This window comes from Geotrypetes seraphini, chromosome 6 (genome assembly GCF_902459505.1).
Source record: "Geotrypetes seraphini chromosome 6, aGeoSer1.1, whole genome shotgun sequence".
NCBI lineage: Eukaryota > Metazoa > Chordata > Amphibia > Gymnophiona > Dermophiidae > Geotrypetes > Geotrypetes seraphini.
This window is the reverse complement of record NC_047089.1, coordinates 10,069,462-10,090,170: the sequence shown is the minus strand read 5'-3', so window position 1 is coordinate 10,090,170 and position 20,709 is coordinate 10,069,462. Positions and strand designations below refer to the sequence as shown.

The following is a 20,709-nucleotide window of genomic DNA, read 5'->3' as shown; positions in this document are numbered from 1 at the left end:
GGGGTTGAGAACCTGGGGAGCCGAGTTCAAATCCCACTGTGGTACCATGTGATCTTGAGTTAGTCACAACCCTTCATTGCTTCAGGTACAAATTCAGATTGTGAGCCCTCCAAGGATATAACCCCCCACCCCACCCTTCCCACTGTACCACTGCTTTGATAAGCTTGCAGGTGAGATATACGAAATGTTTATTGAGTAGAGACAGGGATGGTGGGATGAACACAGAGGATCTAGAATCAGAACAGAATAGTAAAAATTGAAGAACTAAGGCCAGTACTGGGCAAACTTGCACGGTCTGTGTCTGTATATGGCCGTTTGATTGGGGAGGGCTTCAATGGCTGGGAGGGTGTAGATGGGCTGGAGTGAGCTTTGACAGACTTCAGTAGTTGGAACCTAAGAACAGTACCGGGCAGAGCTTTGGATTCTTGCCCAGAAATAGCTAAGAAGAAAAATAAATTTTTTTTTTTTAGATTGAATCAGGTTGAACAGACTGCATGGTCTTTATCTGCCGTCATCTACTATGTAATATATTTATTTACTACTTATATAAACCGTCTACAAAAGATTTTTACATACGTGGAGGGGCATAATCAAAACATACGTCTAACTCCGATTTGATCATATGGCACTGGAAGCCCAAAGTCAGCAGCAGGAAAATGCCTAATCTCGAAAAATACGTCTAGAATTTTTTTTTTTTTTCAAAAATCATCTCTCTGGATGTCCAGGCATTCGATCATTCAGACCACCAGTACGTCTATGTTTATATCACATTTTTGACCAAAATTTTGTCCAAGTCCCTAACACCCAGAACAAGCCCATTTAGGCATAGGAGGGACCAATCTTGTAATAGGCTGGCCACCCAGACATGGCAACAGAGCAGTGGGGCACCTGACAGGGCACTGCTGTGAACTTCACAAAAAGAGTGCCAGAAAAACATCTCACCAGAACTCCCTTAAAAGTTATGGTGAACCCCCTCCCCCCAAAAAAAAAACCTACTATACCCACCTGTCTACAACCCCAGTAGCCCTTATGGCTGCAGGTGGCACCTATATGGCAGTAGAGTAGGGTCAGGAAGGTTTGGTGGGCTCATAGCCCACCTCCAGGCTATTTAAGACACCTCTGTGCAGCTCTACTAGGCTTTCCTAAACCAGGTGCTGATGTTCTGGAGACAGGTATGTGCTTTTTTTATTCTGATCTTTGGGGGAGGGATGAGGGGATCAGTGAACAGTGGGGGAGGGTCTTTACTTTGTCTCTGCAGTGTTTTTTTGGTCATTTTGGCATTTATACCTGCTTTTACATCATTTAACTCACAACCTTTAAGTTTCATCCAGGATACCTAGTATAACCTCCGATTATCTCTGCAGGACAACTAAGTCTAGGTCGGCCCCCAGCCCACCCACACCACTCTTTCTTGCTCGTACTTCTCTTTGGTCCTTCCTTGATGGGAGCACTGGGGAAGGAGGGGGGCTCTGTCTGGCTATATCTTCCTGCCTAAGTTGCTAAGTGGACCCACTGTACCAGATACAACCGCTTTGCATCTCCTCTTATCACCGCCAGCTTTCCCTGTGTCCACTTAATGCAATCCATTAGTCTTCAGGGCTGGAGCCGCACTGCCGTCTGAACTCCTGACCATGTTCATGGATCCACTTGTTGGCCACTGTAAGAAAAAAGATAGGCTGAGGCGTATTTTTCATTGCAGTTCAGTATGGCCACGACAGGATTCTGTGGCCACCTCTATCGCATCTTTACACATCATCTCCAAATTCTGGACTGAAAAATAGGGGAATGCCTCTAAGGCTACAGTGGAGATTGTGCCTGGGAATTGAGATAAGCTAAAGAGCCCTATTTACTAAATTGTGTTAGGTGGGGTTTAATAGTTAATGTAATAGATCTTGGGCAACACAGCACAAGTATCTCGAATTATGGTTAGCAGGGTTTAAAAAAAAGTTTTAATAATTTCCTAAAAGAGAAGTCCATAGACCATTATTGAGATGGTTTGGGAAAACTCACTGCTTATTCCTAGGTTAAACAGCATAAAATCTGTTTTACTACTTGGGATCTAACTTGGGACCTGGGTTGGCCACTGGATAATGGGCTTGATGGACCATTGATCTGATCCAGTATGGCTATTTTTATGCTCTTATGTGTGCCAAGTCTAGGACAATCAAGCCATTGTGACATCACTGCTGAGGTTGGCTCTTAGGCATTGGTGGAATGAGGCATTATGACATCACAGTCTCAGCTCTGGAATGTTGCTACTCTTTGGGTTTCTGCCAGGATCTTGGGACCTGGGTTGGCCACTGTTGGAAACAGGATACTGGACTTCATGGAACTTCATTCTGATCCAGTATGACAATTCTTATGATCATAAATATATTAAACATTTGTTTGCAATATACTAATTCAGGAAACAAAAGCACAAGGGATCTCAAAAAGTCATGTGAAGAATAATCTCAACATGGAGAGGAGAGAATTGTGTTGGAGGTACTGGTATATGGGAAGGACTGTATGGGATGAGGGTTTGGAGAAGATTGTACTCCCTATATAGCTTGTTGATATACCACTCACAATCATAATTCAAAAGATGCTTTAATATCGCATGAATTTTGTTACCAATTGCCAAGGACTGCAACGTCAGCAGGAAAGCCCTGTGTCCCTCTAACAATGGTGAACAATTGTGGCAAAATGTTCTTATTGCTTTGGAACAGACTCCCGGTCAAGTTGGCCTAGTATTTGCAGAAAACATTCAAGAGGGATGTCCAGAGCAGTTCAACTATCTGTATTGTACACAGCCATAGAAAATGGGTATAATGGGTACTACCACTGGTATCTCACACCTGTCAGGCTTCACCGGTTCGCCAGCACCTTTTCTGAACAGGGGGGGCTTCTTCCACATGTGGTGGACATGCCCTGTGAATCAGCGCTACTAAGTGTCATGTGGGGCAGGTGGTGGTGTGAGTGCTACAGAAACATTGCCCTTCGATTCCAGCTTGTTGCCTATTGAATGTTCCTGTCCCGGGTTATACCAGGGCTGAGCAGCGTTTGGTGGCTTTTATTTTCACAGCTGGATGTTTGGGGGTGGCCGCGAAACGGAAGCGACCCAACTGCTCCGGACTCTCGTTTTACGCTAAATTGGACAATCTCCAATTAATGTCCAAATTGACTGCAATCAGACATGCCGGCTTATAGTAAGATCTGGGATGTTTATACGGCATGGAGGACCCAACAGGGGTAACTTGTATTGTTTCACTCAGAATAACATCTTTGTGTGGTTTTGCTGCAAGACTGTAGGCGTGGGTGAGTGGAATTGGGGTTCTTGGGAATGCCTAGTTTTCATGTTGGATTTTTCTCAATAAAATTTTGAAACTGAAAAATAAATAAATAAATAAATGTCCAGAGCAGAATGGGCTATTTCTCTTATCTTCAGGGTCAGTGGCCTTCCTGAGGACCAGGTGATCTGATAATCCAATTGCCTTGTGTGGCTTCATTACATTACATTACATTAGGGATTTCTATTCCGCCTATATCTTGCAGTTCAAGGCGGATTACAAAAGAGCTGACTGGACATTTCCAGTGAAGATATCATACAACGTGGTTTTTTTTTGGTTACCAAAGAGGATAGATAACTGGATAAATTCCAGAGGAACTTACAGATTGGATAGTAAATTGACTGTACATTTCAGGGATCTGTTTACTTGGTGGGTGTTTTGGGGAGGAAGAGATTTTCTAAGTGGAGGTTTTGGAGGAGAATTTATCTGGGAGGAGGGGGAAGATATTTGGATGAATTTTTTTGAAAAGCAGGGTTTTGATTTCTTTTCGGAATGTTTTGAGGTCGCCCGTTGCCATCAGCAGGTTGGAGATAGAACGGTTGAGTTTTGCTGCTTGCGTCGCCAGAAGGTTGTCAAACATCTTCTTGCGCTGAGTGCCCTTGAGTGGAGGGAAGGCAAAAGGGTTCGGAGTTCTTCTTTGTCTTGAGGTGAGGATCTGGTTTAAGCGGTTGTTTAGGTAGGAGGGGGCGGAGCCGTTTAATGCTTTGAATAATAGACAGTAGAATTTGAATTGAATTCGTGCTTGCCTAGGTAGCCAGTGAGAGTCTAGGAAGGCAGTTGTAATATGATCATATTTTCTCAGGGAGTAGATCAATTTGAGGGCGGTGTTTTGTATAGTCTGAAGTTGTAAAATATCTCTGCTCATCTTTCTTCATCCTTTGGACACCTCCAGCCTCCCTTGCTAGGTCCAACAGCTGTTGACCAACCTCAGGGAAAGTAGAGACTTTCTTCTATGGGATATAAATACAAGCTCTATAGGACTCATGGGGAGTAGGCAGGAGGTCCACTTTGGATCTAGGGCACATACATAGGAGCCAGTGCTGTGGGTGCTTGAGAACCCTCAATATTGAACAAACTCCTTCATTTGGTTTAGCACCCCCAATAAATTTGAAAAGTTGGCTCCCCTGGGTATATATTGTATGTTCGTTCTGACTCACTGTTATCTTTGACCAGTGACTTTTAATTAAGTCTTCTTTTTTTTACGCTCATAAAACTGACATTCCAAGTTGCACTTTTCACTTAAGTGGCTATATTGGCTTGTTAATAAATTCTGGGATTTGTGTTTTGGCAGTGAATTCAGGAGCTTAAGACTTGGTTCTGTCCAGTCGGGGAGGGGTATAAACAATTCCAGAGTGCTCTAATAATATTTATTGCCCATGCTTCACGCTGTCCCTTAAGTCTGCATCTGTGTTGTTCCTACATCGAGCCACTGAATATTGGCCCATTGTTCATCTCAAATCGGGGGCAGAGAGGGGCATTTTGAGGACAGAGCTGGGGAGGATCCGGCAGTTACATGGGTGCCAGCTATATGTAAGGCTGGTGCCTAATAGCTAAGTAACCACAGAGGACTGCACAGGCTGTCCTAAAGTCAGTTGCTTAGTGCTGGCAATAAATATTGGCCAGTACCCGCCTGACTTCAGGCAGTGGTCTCATCTCTCACTCCTCTCCCTTCCCTCCCAAACCCCAACAAGTTACGATCACCCACTCAGACCCCTCCTCCTAACATAAGCCCCTCCATGTCCCAGTAGGTCCCCCCAATGATGTGGATTATTGGGGCAGGAGTGAACCCCTTACTCTGCTCTGGCGGCTCCAGCTGTACAATGGCAGCCATGTAGAATCTGGAGATGATGATATGAGTATAATTGTTTCACGTTGGTAAAACAGGTAGATACGATGACAGCAAAAGCCAGAAGGGTGCTTAGGTGAGGCATGGCCAACGGGGAAAAACAAGGAGATAATGCCACTGTAGAGACCTCATTTGGAATGTTGGGTGCACTTCTTGAGATCACGCCTTCATGAGGACATGAAGAGAATGGAATACAGTACTCCCCTGAAATTCAGGGGGGTTCCATTTTAGGAACCCCCGCAAATTTTGAAAAACCACAAATGCGGTTTTTTAACTGTCAAAAGGCAGGGGAGGCAGGAGAGGGCAGCTGGAGCGCCGGCGGGTGAAGAAAATCACTCGCGGCTTGCTCCAACCACCTCTTCCTGTAGTAAAGTCGGGCTACACCAATCAGGAGCTGCGTTGACAGACAGCTCCTGATTGGTGTAGCCTGACTTTACTACAGGAAGAGGTGGTCGGAGCAGACCGCGAATGAGTGAGTCCGTGATTCGCGAACCGCAAATTCGCAGGGGAACACTGTAGATCCAGAAGGCAGCTATGAAAGTGATCAACACGGTCTTAATCAACGGTGGTGTAGCGAGAGTAAGCGGCACCCGGAGTGATGGTGCCCCTCCCCCACCCTCTTCCCCGCCCCCCCTATCACATGCGTACGCTCCTTCCCCGTAGCTTTTTAACTTCGTCGTGAGCAGCCACCAACTTACGGACTGCGTTGGCTTTAGTGCTCTCTCCGACGTAACTTCCTAAGCGCGGGCCCCGGTAAGTTGGTTGCTGCGTGCTCCGAAGTGAAAAAGGTAGGGGGGGAAGGGAAGGGGCGCCTCGGGTGGGAGGAGTGGGAAGGGGGCAGAGAGCAGGGGTGCAGGTGCCCCAAGCAAGATGGCACCCGGGGCGGACTGCCCCCCCCCCCCCTGTATGAGAAGAGACTCAAAGATCTTAAGATGTGTTGCCCGGAGGAAAGATGAGAAAGGAAAGAAATAACTCCAAGATATAAATACACAGGAGCTGGGCCTCTCTCTGGAAAGGAAATTTCGGAATGAGGGCAAAAGGAAAGATTCAGAAGTAATCTGAGGCACTGGTTCCCAACCCTGTCCTGGAGGACCAGCAGGCCAATTGGGTTTTCAGGCTAGCCCTAACGAATTTGCATGAGAGAGATTTGCATGTCATGGAAGTGACAAGCATGCAAATCTGCTCCATGCATATTCATTAGGGCTAGCCTGAACTGGTCCTCCAGGACAGGGTTGGGAACCACTAATCTAAGGAAACCTTCCTTCACAGAGAAGCTGGTGGCGAAACAGCCTCCGAGTAGAGACGATGGAGACAAAGAAAGCATGGGACAAGCATAGAGGGAGAGCAAGGACTGTAGAGCTTAGTGGATTGGATAGTCCATATGCTTCTGACTCTGCTCTTATGGTCTGTTTCTACTTATTCTGTCTAGGGTAGGAATCCGAATGTCCTGAAATCTTACCCCACTTGTCCCCGATGAGCACAGGGCAGCCAGCGTGCAGCGTTTCCTCATTGCCTTCTCCGTTTCTGTGCAAATTCCACCAGAAAAGTGCCGCATTCTAAAGACAATATATAGGAAACACCAGCATTACCCATGACATACACCGTCATCTCCGTCCCGCTGATCGGAGTGCTTGACTGGCCGCTATGTCCTGCTGCCGTGTTTCTGGTTTATGTCTATGCTACAGATATGAGAAGATGAATGCTGATATGTTGGGGCATAGCAATTTATTCAAACTGGTTTGGGGCCCGCTGACATCCTTTGTAACTTCATTATAGGTATCTTTTGTTTTTAATTTTTGTTTATTTCTATACACATTCAGGATAGTGTGTGGGGGGGGAATATCTTGTTGGTTTATTCTTTGATTAAATGTATTGGATGGGAGGGGAGGGATATTTTTCTTCTGCATTGTTATTGATTGAATTTAAGTGGTTATTTTGTTTTTTAATGTATGTATAATTCCTGGCACTTTGTATTAATTTTGAAAAATGAATAAAGATTAAAAAAAAAAAAAAAAAGAATGACAGGCGGGGGAATCTTTCCTTCTGGATGTTTTTAAAAGAATTGGCAGGAACCGCTTACAAATTCAGATACCAGGTTTTGATGCTAACATGACCTATTTTACTAAACCACAACAGGTTTAAACACGTTTAGAATTTCATTTTAGGGGTCAGGAGGGGGGGGAGGGTTCACCCTGAAGTTTAATATAGGCTAACACAGCAGCCTTCATCTAATTTTCAGAAATGCCTCATACAATTACTGCAGAAACTTTCTAGGTCACCACTAAAAATACTTGTTATGCATTACTGCAGGTTAAGTATTAGTTTGCTATGAGGGTCTAAAATCAGGCTTACGAGGAGGTGCAACTTCCTAAACTCTGAGCGTTATTTTGCCACTGGAGCTGAAAAGAGCGTTCTTTTATTTCGTCAAGTGCCAATCTGCAGAAACAAAATTCTCTGTTTGACATTGTTTCCGATCACGGATTGAACCGTATCCGCGTCATTCTCTTCTTGGCTGGGCTGAGAACTTTTCAGCACTCCCCCCCCCCCCTTGTATTCAAGACTTGATATACCACGCATAGGAAAATGGACGGTTTACAATAATAATCTTAAAAGGGGGGAATGAAAGTGAATTATACTAGAAGAAATGGGAATGAGGGTGAAGATGGAACTGCAATTATAGATAGGAAAGCAAGGAGGAGGCAGACTGCACAGGTTGTTCCAAGGCCTGGAAGACAACTAATTGCGCCAATAAAAAGGAATGTTTTTAAGGACTCTTTAAATTTATCAAGAATCGTGTTTGTTTTTAGATAGGAAGGAAGGGCATTCCAAAGATGTCAGGCCTGAGACCGAGAATATAGTATGACATGTCGTATCGTAGGTAATTAGACGCAAATGTGGTATGACTAGAAGGTTCTGTTGGGACGAGCAGAGCATATGAGAGCGTGTGTAAGAAGTACCGTATTTTCACGTAGATAACGCGCACCTGTGTAAAACGCGCACACGGGTGTAGCGCGCGGGAAACCGACATATATGTATAAAAGATTTTATATACCGCGCACACCCGTATACCGCGCATGCTGCCCCGACTCTCCTTTCGCCTGCCCCGACTCTCCTCTGGCCACCCCGACTCTCCTTTCCCCCGCCCCGACTCTCCTCTCTCCCTTGAAGTCCTGTCCCCACCCTGAAAGCCTGATGCCCCCCCCGACATCCGATTCACCCCCCCCGCGGGACCGCCGGAAGACAAAGCAGCGCAGACGCAGGGCTCACAGAAGGGCCGGGACCGCCAAGAGGAAGCAGCAGGACACCGGTAGGAGCTTCTATATGATGAGCTGGGGGGGGGGGTCGGGAGGCTGTGGGGGTGCGAGTGGTCCTTCAGGGTGGGGATGCGGGTGCGGGTGGGAGTGCGTGCGAGCGGTCCTTCGGGGTGGGGGTGCGAGCGGTCCTGCGGGGGGGGGGTGAATCGGACGTCGGGGGGGAACTATGTAAAAAAAAATTTGTAAAACGCGCTCACGTGTATAACGCGCAAGGTTATGCACTTTTTGTAAAAACCGTGTATAACGCGCGTGTTATATGCGTGAAAATACGGTAAGTAGGCGATCTAAGCATAGGGGAACAAGTGATTTATGGATTTTGAAGACAAGGAGGAAAATTTTATAAGTAATGATGTATTTTAATTTAGAGAATTGATTTATCAATAAATAAAACAATAAAATTAAAAAAATGTGCAGACTCCAGCAGCCCGGACTTGATAACATCATAGCACCCTTCCTACCTCCCTTGCATCCACATCACAATTTCCCAACAGGTTAAGTGAAAGGGTGTTATTGGCGAATATTTGCAAAGATGGTAGCACGTAAGCAAAATGAAAAGATTTTGACTTATCTTTCACCGGCTGGATTTTACACTGTCTGCTGTTTGCAATAACGTCTCTTATGAGCTCCCAGTGCCATGTGATATTCAAAACAAGTTCTTTAAACTCAAAAACCCAAAAAATGTCCATACAAAAATATCAAACGATAAATTAAAATCCGCAAAACATCAGTGAACTGTTGTATCGATTTTAATTTATCTTTTTTTGTTGTTGTTGTTCAAAATATTTTTATTGATTTTATAGATATAAAAAAGACAACAAGAGGCTTCCGAGAAAGCCCAACAAGAAAAAACAAGTGACAGCTCCTTTCCGGTACATCATATCACAATAAGATATTATATCGGTATTAAACATAGAATCAACATATAATAATAATAAATCTAATATTAATACTATCTTCTGGCCAGAGTACATTGCAAGATAGAGTGGCAGGGCCATGAAAAAAGTATAATGCCATAATGCAGGCGATTATATAAAGCCATAGAGAATATAAAAGCTTAGTAAAATCCAATATTATAAACGTGGAGAGGGTCATATTGATTCCTAAGATACATCAGATAGAGATATCAATGATAGTGCAAAGAAGTAAAACAAATAAATGAGTGATGGTTATATCAATAAGTGATCTCATATGTATTAGTTCAAAGGTCTTAAGTAAAATGGTCTATTTTAATTTATCGTTTGATATTTTTGTATGGACATTTTTTGGGTTTTTGAGTTTAAAGAACTTGTTTTGAATATCACATGGCACTGGGAGCTCATAAGAGACGTTATTGCAAGCAGCAGACAGAGTAAAATCCAGCCGGTGAAAGATAAGTCAAAATCTTTTCATTTTGCTTACGTGCTACCATCTTTGCAAATATTCGCCAATAACACCCTTTCACTTAACCTGTTTTGAAATTGTGATGTGGATGCACGGGAGGTAGGAAGGGTGCTATGATGTTATGAAGTCCGGGCTGCTGGATTTTTAAAATTTTATTGTTTTATTTATTGATAAATCAATTCTCTATATTAAGAAATCTGGGTTGTATTTGCGAAGATTGAATAGTTTAAAGATTGCACTCCCAATTTTTTGATTGAGTGTATTATAGGTAACCAATGGGCAGCTCTAAGCAGGAAAGTAACGTAGATGTATTTGTGTGATCCTATAATTAGTTTTATGGCCATGTTTTGGATAAGTTTGGGGTACTGTAATTCTCTCTGATAGATGCTATTGTGTAACACATTACAGTAGTCAAGTTAGGATATGACCAAAAAATGAATCGAGATAGGCTGAAACCTTCTGCCCAATGTGAGTGGTGGCCAAAAAAACAAACAAGATGTTAGGAATCATTAAAAACAAGATGGTTAAAAAGTCTAAAAATCTTATACCTCTGTAGCGCTCCATGGTGAAAATGTTCTTTAGGAACAAGAGCAAGGAGTTTCTGGGTTTGAAAATTCAAATGTTTCCAGATGTTAGTAGAGAAACTCAGAATCGTAGACGTCAGTTTCTTTTGTTGAAAGCAGGAGTTACACAGCTGGGTGGCATTTTCTTTTTACGTTTCCCATGTAAATGTATAGTAAGATATCGAGATAATAAGTATGTGTTTTTTGAGCCATCTCAACTTACTGCTTTTCTGATACTGAAACGTCTGGAAAAAGAGGGTATAACAACAACTACCACAATAACAACTATGTAACTGTAATAACAACTAATTGGACTTGGTATTAGAATAATTCCTTAAGTCAGACACATGATACTATTCTTTTATATAGAATTTAAAATTGATTTCCTTAAAAGTTCACTCTTATATATATCTTGGATCATATAATTATTGAGGACTTGAGATTGTCCGATTAGAATTTTGTCCATATTATGTTAATGATTTACTTATTATTTTGTGTTCGACCTGACAATCTTTCTGTACAAAATGTTTTGATTTTGTTAAAATTTTTAAAATGATAAATAAAGAATAAAAAAAAAACAAAAATAAAAATAAAAAAACAAGATGGTTAAAAAGTCTAAAAATCTTATACCTCTGTAGCGCTCCATGGTGTGACCTCACCTTGAGTATTGCATTCAGTTCTGGTCACCTATTCTCAAGGAAAATATAGAGAAACTAGAAAAGGTTCAAAGAAGAGCGACCAAGATGATAAAGGGGATGGAACTCCTCTTGTATGAGGAAAGACTAAAACGGTTAGGGCTCTTCAGCATAGAAGAGTCGGCTGAGGGGGAGATAGGATTGAAGTCTACAAAATCCCGAGTGGTGTAGAACGGGTACAACTGGGTTGATTTTTTACTCTGTGAAAAATTACAAAAACTGGAGGACACTCGATGATGTTACAGGGAAATACTTTTAAAACCAATAGGAGGAAATGTTTTTTCACTCAGAGAATAGTTAACCTCTGGAACGTGTTGCCAGAGGATGTGGTAAGAGTGGTTAAAGTAGCTGGTTTTAAGAAAGGTTTGGACAATTTCCTAGAGGGTAAGTCCATAGTGTTATTGAGACAGACATAGAAAAAGTTACTGCTTGCCCGGGATCGGTAGAATGGAATGTTGCTAATATTTGGGTTTTTGCTAGGTACTAGTGACCTGGACTGGCTACCATGAAGACAGGCTACTGGGCTAGATGGCTCTATTTTTATGTTCTTATGTTGAGAGATGAAGGATCAAGCAGGGCTGTAATAAAACAAATAATGTTTTGTTTGTAAAAGCTGAGTTGAGTGACTTGTGAAGTTTGTTTTTGGTAATTTAATTTATTATCTAATGTGAACCCTAGTACTTTGATGGATGACCCTTATGGGACTATAGGGGCAGCAAATTTGTGAGCATCATTGAGAGTGATAAAAGAGTCTTAGATTTGATTGGATGGGCTGATGTGGTGGGTGGAGTGGAGCTGGAGGGAAGGGAGAGAGGTGCAGGACCTGCAGAGAGGAAGAGAGAGAAGGAAAAGGAAAGAGAAAAGCTGAACCAAGGGGATGAAGGAAGAGTGAATGAAATATTGAACATAGTGGAGGTGAGGGAGGAAAGAGAGAGTGTGAGAGACACATTGGTGTAAAGGAGTAAGAGAGGGGAGAAGCTGGACACAGGGAGGAATACAAAAAGAGGGGAAATGGTGGGAATGGATGGGAGCAAAGGAACAGGTCCACAAAGGGGAACGCTTTATGGGGGTGGTAGATGGGGCAAGGCCAGACATAAGAGGGTGTAAGGACACAGAAGATGGCTAGACATGAGGGAGAAGAGGAATGCAGAAGAGAGAGGTTGAACTTGGGAGGGGGGGACATAGGGACACAGAAGAGTGACACTGGGCACGGAGGGGATAGGTATACAGAATAGTGTTGATGATGAAGGCAGGGAGATGGGCACAGGGAAAACACTAGAAAGAGAAGTATAGGAGACAGAGAAAGGAGATGCTTGTTGAACATGGGGAAAACCATACACAGAGATGGAAAATGAATGGTGAACATTCAGAAAGAAGATATGTCAAACGGTCAGGAGACCCTGGCAAGTGAGAAGAGTAGACGGAAGGAAACAGAAACCAGAGCCTGAGACCAATGAGATGTGAAGAATAAATTGACCAGACAACAAAAGGAAGAAAAAAAAATATTTTATATTTAATGATTAGAATATTTCAGATTTGAAATATGTATCCGGCTAGATCTGGTGTTAGACATAACTGGGGACCGCAAAGCCCAGGCTGTGCTTCTTAAGCTTCCAGCTGGCTTAGGGCTCTCTCTCTGACCAGGGGTAGTTGCCCTAGTTGCTCTCCCCTAACACTATTCCTGTCATGTGTGACTATTTTGTTAGCTTGATTTTTCTGTGTAGCATTCTGTAGTAATTTTACTTCAGTTTTCTGGATAATGGAGGGGATATTTGTGAGAGGGAGGAGAGGGGAGACAGGGGTTTTGTTGATCCTTGCTCTACATTATTTGTGATTTATAAAATAACAATTGTACAGAATATTGTTTCTTTTTATACTTTAATAAAATAAGTTCAGTATAAAACCATAATTATTCGAGGCTTGCGCGGATGGGATCAGATGGTTTGCCGGGATGGGACGGGGACCGAACTCTCAGGGATGGAGTAGCAACAGGGACAAATTTTCCCCCACCCACTGCATCATTCTCTACTATATATGTTAGCACCTTTTTCTCTACATTCAGTAGTTCTGAGCTTGCCGTATATATTAATTTAAGCACTGGCACTAGTGTTTAAACTAAAATGGTAACCATTGCCCCTGTATCACCCTCATGAAGACTCTAATGGCACTTTCTTACCGGTCAGCTTCTTATAAATCTTACGAGTATAAATAAGATTGGGGACAAGAAAGAGGCTTACCTTAAGGACAGGCACACTGAAATTGGCGTAGATAAAGGCTGTCGATCCACCGGCTTCTACAGAACTCAGCTGAAAGAGAATAAGATCACCGCACACTTCAGTAAAGCTTAGAAAAAAAGGGTCCAGGTTAAAAGCTGGGTTTCAGCTGAGGGATATATGAACCTAAGAACATAAGAATAGCCATACGTCATCAGACCAATGGTCCATCAAGCCAGTTCTCATGGTGGCCATTCCAGGTCCCTAGTACCTGGCCAAAACCCAAGGAGTAGCAACATTCCAGAATCTGAAAGATTAGCAAAATTCCAGAACCCCAAATAGGAGCAACATTCCATGCAGAATCCCCAAAGAATTGCAAGATTCTGGAATCCCAAAGAGTAGCAACATTCCAGAATCTGAAAGATTAGCAAAATTCCAGAACCTCAAATAGGAGCAACATTCCATGCAGAATCCCCAAAGAATTGCAAGATTCTGGAATCCCCAGAGTAGCAACATTTCATGCTACTGATCCAGGGCAAGCAGTGGCTTCCCCTGTGTCTTTCTCAATAACAGACTATGGACTTTTCCTCCAGGAACTTGTCCAAACCTTTCTTAAAACCAGCTACGCTACACTACGCTGACAGCATTTCACTGGTGCTCTCTGGGTACAGTTAAACTCAGTCACCAGTTCACTTTCATGGCTAAATACAGTGGCGTAGTGAGGGTGAGAGGTGCCCGGGGTGTTGGCGCACCTCCACACACTCGTTCCCCGCCCCCTCCTGCCGCGTGCGCACCATTTCCCTTCCCCCGTACCTCTGTAACTTTCCTGATGTGAGCAGCAACCTCCAACCTGCCGTTGTGCCAGCTCCGGCTCTTCCTCTGACTCTACTTCTTAGGCACGAGTCCAGGAAGTGATATCAGAGGAAGAATCGATGCTCGCTCAACAGCAAGTTGGAGGTTGCTGCTGGCGCCAGGAATGTTACAGAAGTATGGTGGAATGGAATCGGTGTGCATGCACAGCAGTGGGGGGGCGTCCTCACCACGACGGCGCCTGGGGCAGACTGCCTCCCCCTTATTATGCCACAGGCTGTGTAAGAGCATTAAGTGCCTCAGGTACACCTTCAACCTAGTGTTCTGCCCCCCCCCTCCACTATCATATATACATACAAATTTAACTTTTGAAAATTAATATTGAGCAACTGGGCAGAGCTTTGGATTCTTGCCCAGAAATAGCTAAGAAGAAAAAAAAATTTTTTTTAAAGATTGAATCAGGTTGGGCAGACTGGATGGACCATTTGGGTCTTTATCTGCCGTCATCTACTATATTACTATGGTATGAATATTTATTCTGCATTGATACTGATTAAAAATAATGGAAAAAGGAGAATGCAGAGATACCATCAATTCATGGCAGTTGGCTGATGTCATCGACCCCCACATCACAGCCCGCCACCAGTCCTTGAGCCTCGACCCCTCCACTTCACCTTCTTGAATTCTCCTTTGGAGGGCCTTCTCAGTCTCTTAGCATAACATCATCATCGCCACTGAATGGAAGCAGGTCAGAAGGGCATGTAGGATTTGGTCACGTAGGAAGCTCTTCTGCTTCCCACAGTGTCCTTCTTCTAGTTAAGGGTCATGTTGTAAATGTTGGAAAAAGGTTACCTGGAAGTCCAAGGTTCACTGGTGGTCCAAGCACATATACCAGCAGATTCTAGCCACCCCGCTATTTAATTGGACAATAATGTATTTAATTATGTGATACTTACATAATATATTCTAACTCAGAACGATAGTAAGCAGAAAATCAAATTACACATGCACTTACCATGAAGTAAATACTGAAGTTGTGTGAACAATACTGAGCTTTGTCGTCAATGAGAAACATAATAGAGCTCCAAATGCTATTTATATTATGCAGTACTTGCGTGCAAAGGGCCATCGACAAAAACACCTAGCTTTGCATCATTGAAGTTGAGAGGAAAAGGCCTAGGAGCCTCTCCACTGCCCACCAGAACCTGGCATAAAGATTGGCAATGTATATTTGGGGTCGAGAGCATGTCATTGGCATAAAAAAAACCTCCTACTCTTCAAGATACAAACTGTAATCTATTGACTGGCCTTGTGCAATGCATTCAGTTTACGTGTCGATCAGTTATAGATAGAACATTGGCAGAAATGAATTACTTATCTTGGGTTTTTGGGTTGTTGTTTTTTGAGGGGAACCGCTGCACCACCATTTGATACTTACATAGATCATAAACGTGGCTACCCTGTTTCCTGCATTCATCCTGTACAGAGGACTCTTTCTGGACTGCATCAAAACAAAAACAATAGAGAAAGATCTGGTTAGTCTTGTGAAAACCATAAAAACCTTTCCACCGTTGATACCCTGTAAATTTCTGTCATGCAAGGCATTGTGGTTGCTGTGGAAATAAGGGTCAACAGCCAAGCTGCAGGTGATCCTTTTTTTTTAATCGGACTAACCTAATGTATCTTTGACCAGATTTTGAGAGTTATCCTCTCTTCATCGGGTCAATGGAGAAACAATGCAGTTATAATGGCGACACCAGGAAGTATTTCTTCACCAAAAGGGTGGTCGATCATTGGAATGAACTTCCACTGCAGGTGATTAAGGCCAGCAGCGTGCCAGATTTTAAGAAAAAATGGGATACGCATGTGGGATCTCTAGCGGGGTGAAGTTATGAGAATGGGTCATTAGGGTGGGCAGACTTGATAGGCTGTGGCCCTTTTCTGCCGTCATTTTCTATGTTTCTAATGCTTTAAATAGCACAAACTCATCTAGGTTTTAGGTTGCCTGAGTTGTACTATTTGTATTCAGGGTACAGTAACTGACTTGATGAAGAAAGAATAACTCGGAATCTGGCCAAAAATACATTACATTTATCCACTAATCTACAGTTCAAGGAATTGCAAAGTGATGCACTTGGGGTATAAAAAAAGCAAAGAAACTGCATGTACTGATAAGTATGGACCAGGAGGGACCTTGGGATAATAATTTTGGAGGATCTTAAGGTAAGAAAACAATGTGACAAGGTGGTGGCCATATTTAGCAGAAGAAATACCCTTGTACAAGTCAATGATAAGGCCCCCACAGCATACTGAGTTAAATTTTGGAGGCTGTAACCAGGGCCAGATTGAGATGAAAAGAGGCCCTAGGCTATTCCACTTATGAGGCCCTTTCACCTCCCATTTTTAAGTTTTTAAATTACATGAGAGATAATAAAATACATCATTACTGTGATATATATCAATATGTTAAATGAAACATGTTGTTATTGGTACTAACCTTTATAAAAAATGTGACACGGATCTTGAGGCCCTAGGCTGAAGCCTAGTTAGCCTAGTTAGCCTATAGGAAAATCCGGCCCTGGCTGTATCTCACTAAGGACATCCAAAGTCACATTAGACTGTCATCTAACCATGATAGAACATACTGATTCAGTGATTTAAAAAATGCTTTTTTGCGATATGGAAATTAAAGACTATAAAAAAAATGCTTTGTTTCGCCAATCAATGCTGCGTCAGGGAAATTCACATTCTCTCCTGCTCCGTCCACACACAAGAGCCTTGTTGGTTACACCCAGCGTGAGAAGAGCTATAGCAGGAAGATCTACTCATGTAAAGAGCATGATTGGTTCCTGGTGCCATCTATGAAGATAAGTGAACTGATTTTTGTTCTTGCTCTTGGCTCCTTGTGCACAGTGGTGGCTTTGGTCCCATTTTGAAAAATTACATTTGAAAAGTTGTGGAGTTTTTTTTTTGGCCTATGATACAGAGCAGGACTGGCTTTAAAACTCATTGAGTTGCCGTCCGTATATTGATAAGTTGAGGCTTTTTCTCCACTGAGTATAAATGGTTTTTCATGGGGTATCTCCACCACCACTTGGCTAATAACAGTTTGATTGTTGATTGAATTTAAATGTCTCTGTCATATCTCCCCTCTCCCACCTTTCCTCCAAAGTATACATATTCAGATCTTTAAGTCTGTCCCCATACGCCTTATGACGAAGACCCTGCACCATTTTACTAGCCTTCCGCTGGAGCGACTCCATCCTTTTTATATCTTTTTGAAGGTGTGGCCTCCAGAATTGTACACAATATTCTAAACGAGGTCTCACCAGAGTCTTAAACAGGGGCATCAATACCTCCATACAGAGCTAGAGGTCACGAGTTGAGGTTACAGGGTGGAAGACAGACGCAAGATCAGGAAATACGTTTACACAGAAAGGGTGGTGGATGCCTGGAATGGCCTCCTGGTGGAGATTGTGAAGACAAAAATGGTGACGGAATTCAAGAACGTATAAGATAAATACATAGAGGATGGCTAAAACAAACAATTGTAAAGAAAACTCAAACTACAAACTCTTCTTTGTTTTAAAGTCTCACACTTAAGTACCTGAATGTTAATAATAATAACAGTTTATATACCGTTAAGTTCTATGCGGTTTACAATAGATTTATAGACTTAGGCTATAAGTGGTATATAAATACTTAAATAAAATAAATATACAGATTAATGTTCAGTCCTACATGTTAAAAATTGAAGTGTGGGAAGGAAAAAGCCTCAAAGCCCCATTTTATACAATATGGGGCTCATAATTGAAAGTTTCAAGTTTATTAGGTTTTTATATACCGCCTATCAAGATTATCTAAGCGGTTTTACAATCAGGTACTCAAGCATTTTCCCTCTCTGTCCCGGTGGGCTCACAATCTATCTAACGTACCTGAGGCTATGGAGGACTGAGTGACTTGCCCAGGGTCACAAGGAACAGGGCGGGGTTTGAACCCACAACCCCAGGGTGCCGAGGCTGTAGCGCCACACACTCCGGAAATACGTCTAAAAATCGGCTTAAATCGGCACTTAGACGATCAGTGAGACACACCAGGGAGATTCTTTCTGATCAGTTCTTATAGTCCTGTACAGTACAACGGAGCCAAACTCATAAGAACATAAGAAGTGCCTCTGCTGGGTCAGACCAGGGGTCCATCATGCCCAGCAGTCCGCTCGCGCGGCGACCCAACAGGTCCAGGACCTGTGTAGTAGTCCTCTATCTATACCCCTCTATCCCCTTTTGCTTCAGAAAATTGTCCATTCCCTTCTTGAACCCTAATATTGTATTCTGTCCTATCACGCCCTCTGGAAATGCATCCCAGGTGTCCACCACCCGTTGGGTGAAGAAAAACTTCTTAGCATTGGTCCCCTTTCAACTTTTCCGAATACCCTCTCGTTCTTGTAGTTTTCGAAAGTTTGAAGAATCTGTCCCTCTCCACTCTCTCTATGCCCTTCATGATCTTGTAAGTCTCTATCATATCCCCTCTAATTCTCCTCTTCTCCAGGGAAAAGAGCCCCAGTTTCTCCAGTCTCTCAGTGTATGAAAGGTTTTCCATACCTTTTATCAAACGTGTCGCTTTCCTCTGAACCCTCTCAAGTATCGCCATATCCTTCTTAAGGTATGGCAACCAATATTGGACGCAGTACTCCAGATGCAGACGCACCATCGCCCGATACAACAGCAGGATAACTTCTTTCGTTCTGCTTGTAATACCCTTCTTGATTATACCTAGCATTCTATTCGCTCTCTTAGCGGCCTCTGCGCACTGTGCCGATGGCTTCATTGTCTTATCCACTATTACCCCCAAGTCCCTTTCTTGGGTACTCTCAGTCAATAACATCCCTCCCATCGTATAGCTGTACCTCGGGTTTCTGCTTCCTACATGCAATACTTTACATTTCTCTACATTGAACTTCAACTGCCATCTCATCGCCCATTCCCCTAGCTTGTTCAGGTCCCTTTGTAATTCTTCGCAGTCCTCTTTAGTCCGAGCACCACTAAATAGTTTGGTGTTGTCTGCAAATTATATTATTTCACACTTCGTCCCTGTTTCTATATCATTTATAAATATATTGAAAAGCAGCGGTCCAAGCACCGACCCCTGTGGAACACCACTCGTGACCCTCCTCCAGTCTGAGTAGTGGCCTTTCACTCCTACCCTCTGCTTCCTCCCCGCCAACCAATTTCTGATCTATCTGTGTACGTCTCCTTCCACCCCATGGTTCTTCAGTATCCGAAGTAGGCGTTCATGGGGTACCTTGTCAAAGGCTTTTTGGAAATCTAAATATACGATGTCTATGGGGTCCCCTTTGTCCATCCGTTTGTTAATTCCTTCGAAGAAGTGAAGTAAGTTCGTTAGGCACGATCTCCCCTTGCAGAAGCCATGTTGGCTTGTGATTAGAAGTTTATTTCTTTCAAAATGCTCATTGATGCTGTCTTTTATCAGCGCTTCCATCATTTCCCCGGAACCAAGGTCAGACTCACCGGTCTATAGTTCCCCGGGTCACCTCTTGATCCCTTTTTAAAGATGGGCGCAACATTGGCTATCTTCCAATCCTCCTGGATTACGGCTGTTTTCAGGGATAGATTGCAAACTTGCTGTAGTAGGTCCGCTATTGCCTTCTTTAGTTCTTTCAGAACCCTTGGGTGGATTCCGTCTGGGCCCGGCGATTTGTTAGTTTTTTAATTTTTCTAACTGCCTGCGTACGTCTTCAAGGCTTACTTCCATGGATGTTAGTTTATCTATTTGGTCTCCTTTGAAGATTTGCTCAGGTTCCGGTATGTTGGATGTTTCCTCTTTTGTAAATACAGATGAAAAGAACATGTTTAGTCTTTCCACCACTTCTTTCTCCTCCTTCACCACTCCCTTCCTGTCTCTGTCATCCATCAGTCCCACCTCCTCCCTAGCTGACTGCTTCCCTTTAACATACCTGAAGAACGGTTTGAAATTTCGTGCTTCCTTGGCTAGCCTTTCTTCATATTCTCTTTTGGCTTTTCTAACCACACGGTGACATTCTTTTTGATACTTCCTGTGCTCGTTCCAGTTCTCAGTTTTGCCCCTTTTCCATTTCCTGAATGAATTCTTCTTATCGCCTATCGCTTTCTTCATTTCTTTGGTTATCCATGCCGGGTCTTTTGTTCGATTCTTTTTGCACCCTTTTCTGAATCTTGGGATATGCAGATTTTGCGCCTCGATCACTGTGTCCTTGAATAATGACCATGCTTGCTCTACAGTCTGCCATTTCTTTGAGGTGTTCCTAAGTTTCTTCCTTACCATTACTCTCATCGCTTTGTAGTTTCCTTTTTTGAAGTTAAAAGTTGTCGCTCTGGTTCTCTTTCCCTTAGGTATTCCTACTTCAACTTTGAACTTGATCATATTGTGATCGCTGTTTCCCAACGGTCCCACTACTTCTACTTCCTTCGTAGGTCCTTTTAGGCCATTTAGGATTAGATCCAGAGTGGAATTCCCTCTCGTCAGTTCTCTAAAAAGTTGATCCATGAAGCAGTCCTGTATA

The 20,709-nt window shown here is 43.0% G+C and overlaps 1 protein-coding gene across 1 annotated transcript in view; it reads right to left on the bottom strand.

Annotated features, from left to right (window-relative positions):
• Positions 1–427: 427 nt before the first annotated feature.
• Positions 428–20,709, bottom strand: part of P4HA3 (prolyl 4-hydroxylase subunit alpha 3) — an 88,419-nt gene continuing 68,137 nt past the window's right edge. Inside the window, exons 10-13 of the mRNA XM_033947531.1 lie at positions 15,589–15,651; positions 13,365–13,433; positions 6,635–6,731; positions 428–1,657 (exon numbers count right to left, since the gene is read on the bottom strand). Of these exons, the coding sequence (XP_033803422.1) occupies positions 1,587–1,657; positions 6,635–6,731; positions 13,365–13,433; positions 15,589–15,651 (300 nt within the window). The 3' untranslated portion in view covers positions 428–1,586. The remainder of the gene's footprint in view (positions 1,658–6,634; positions 6,732–13,364; positions 13,434–15,588; positions 15,652–20,709) is intronic.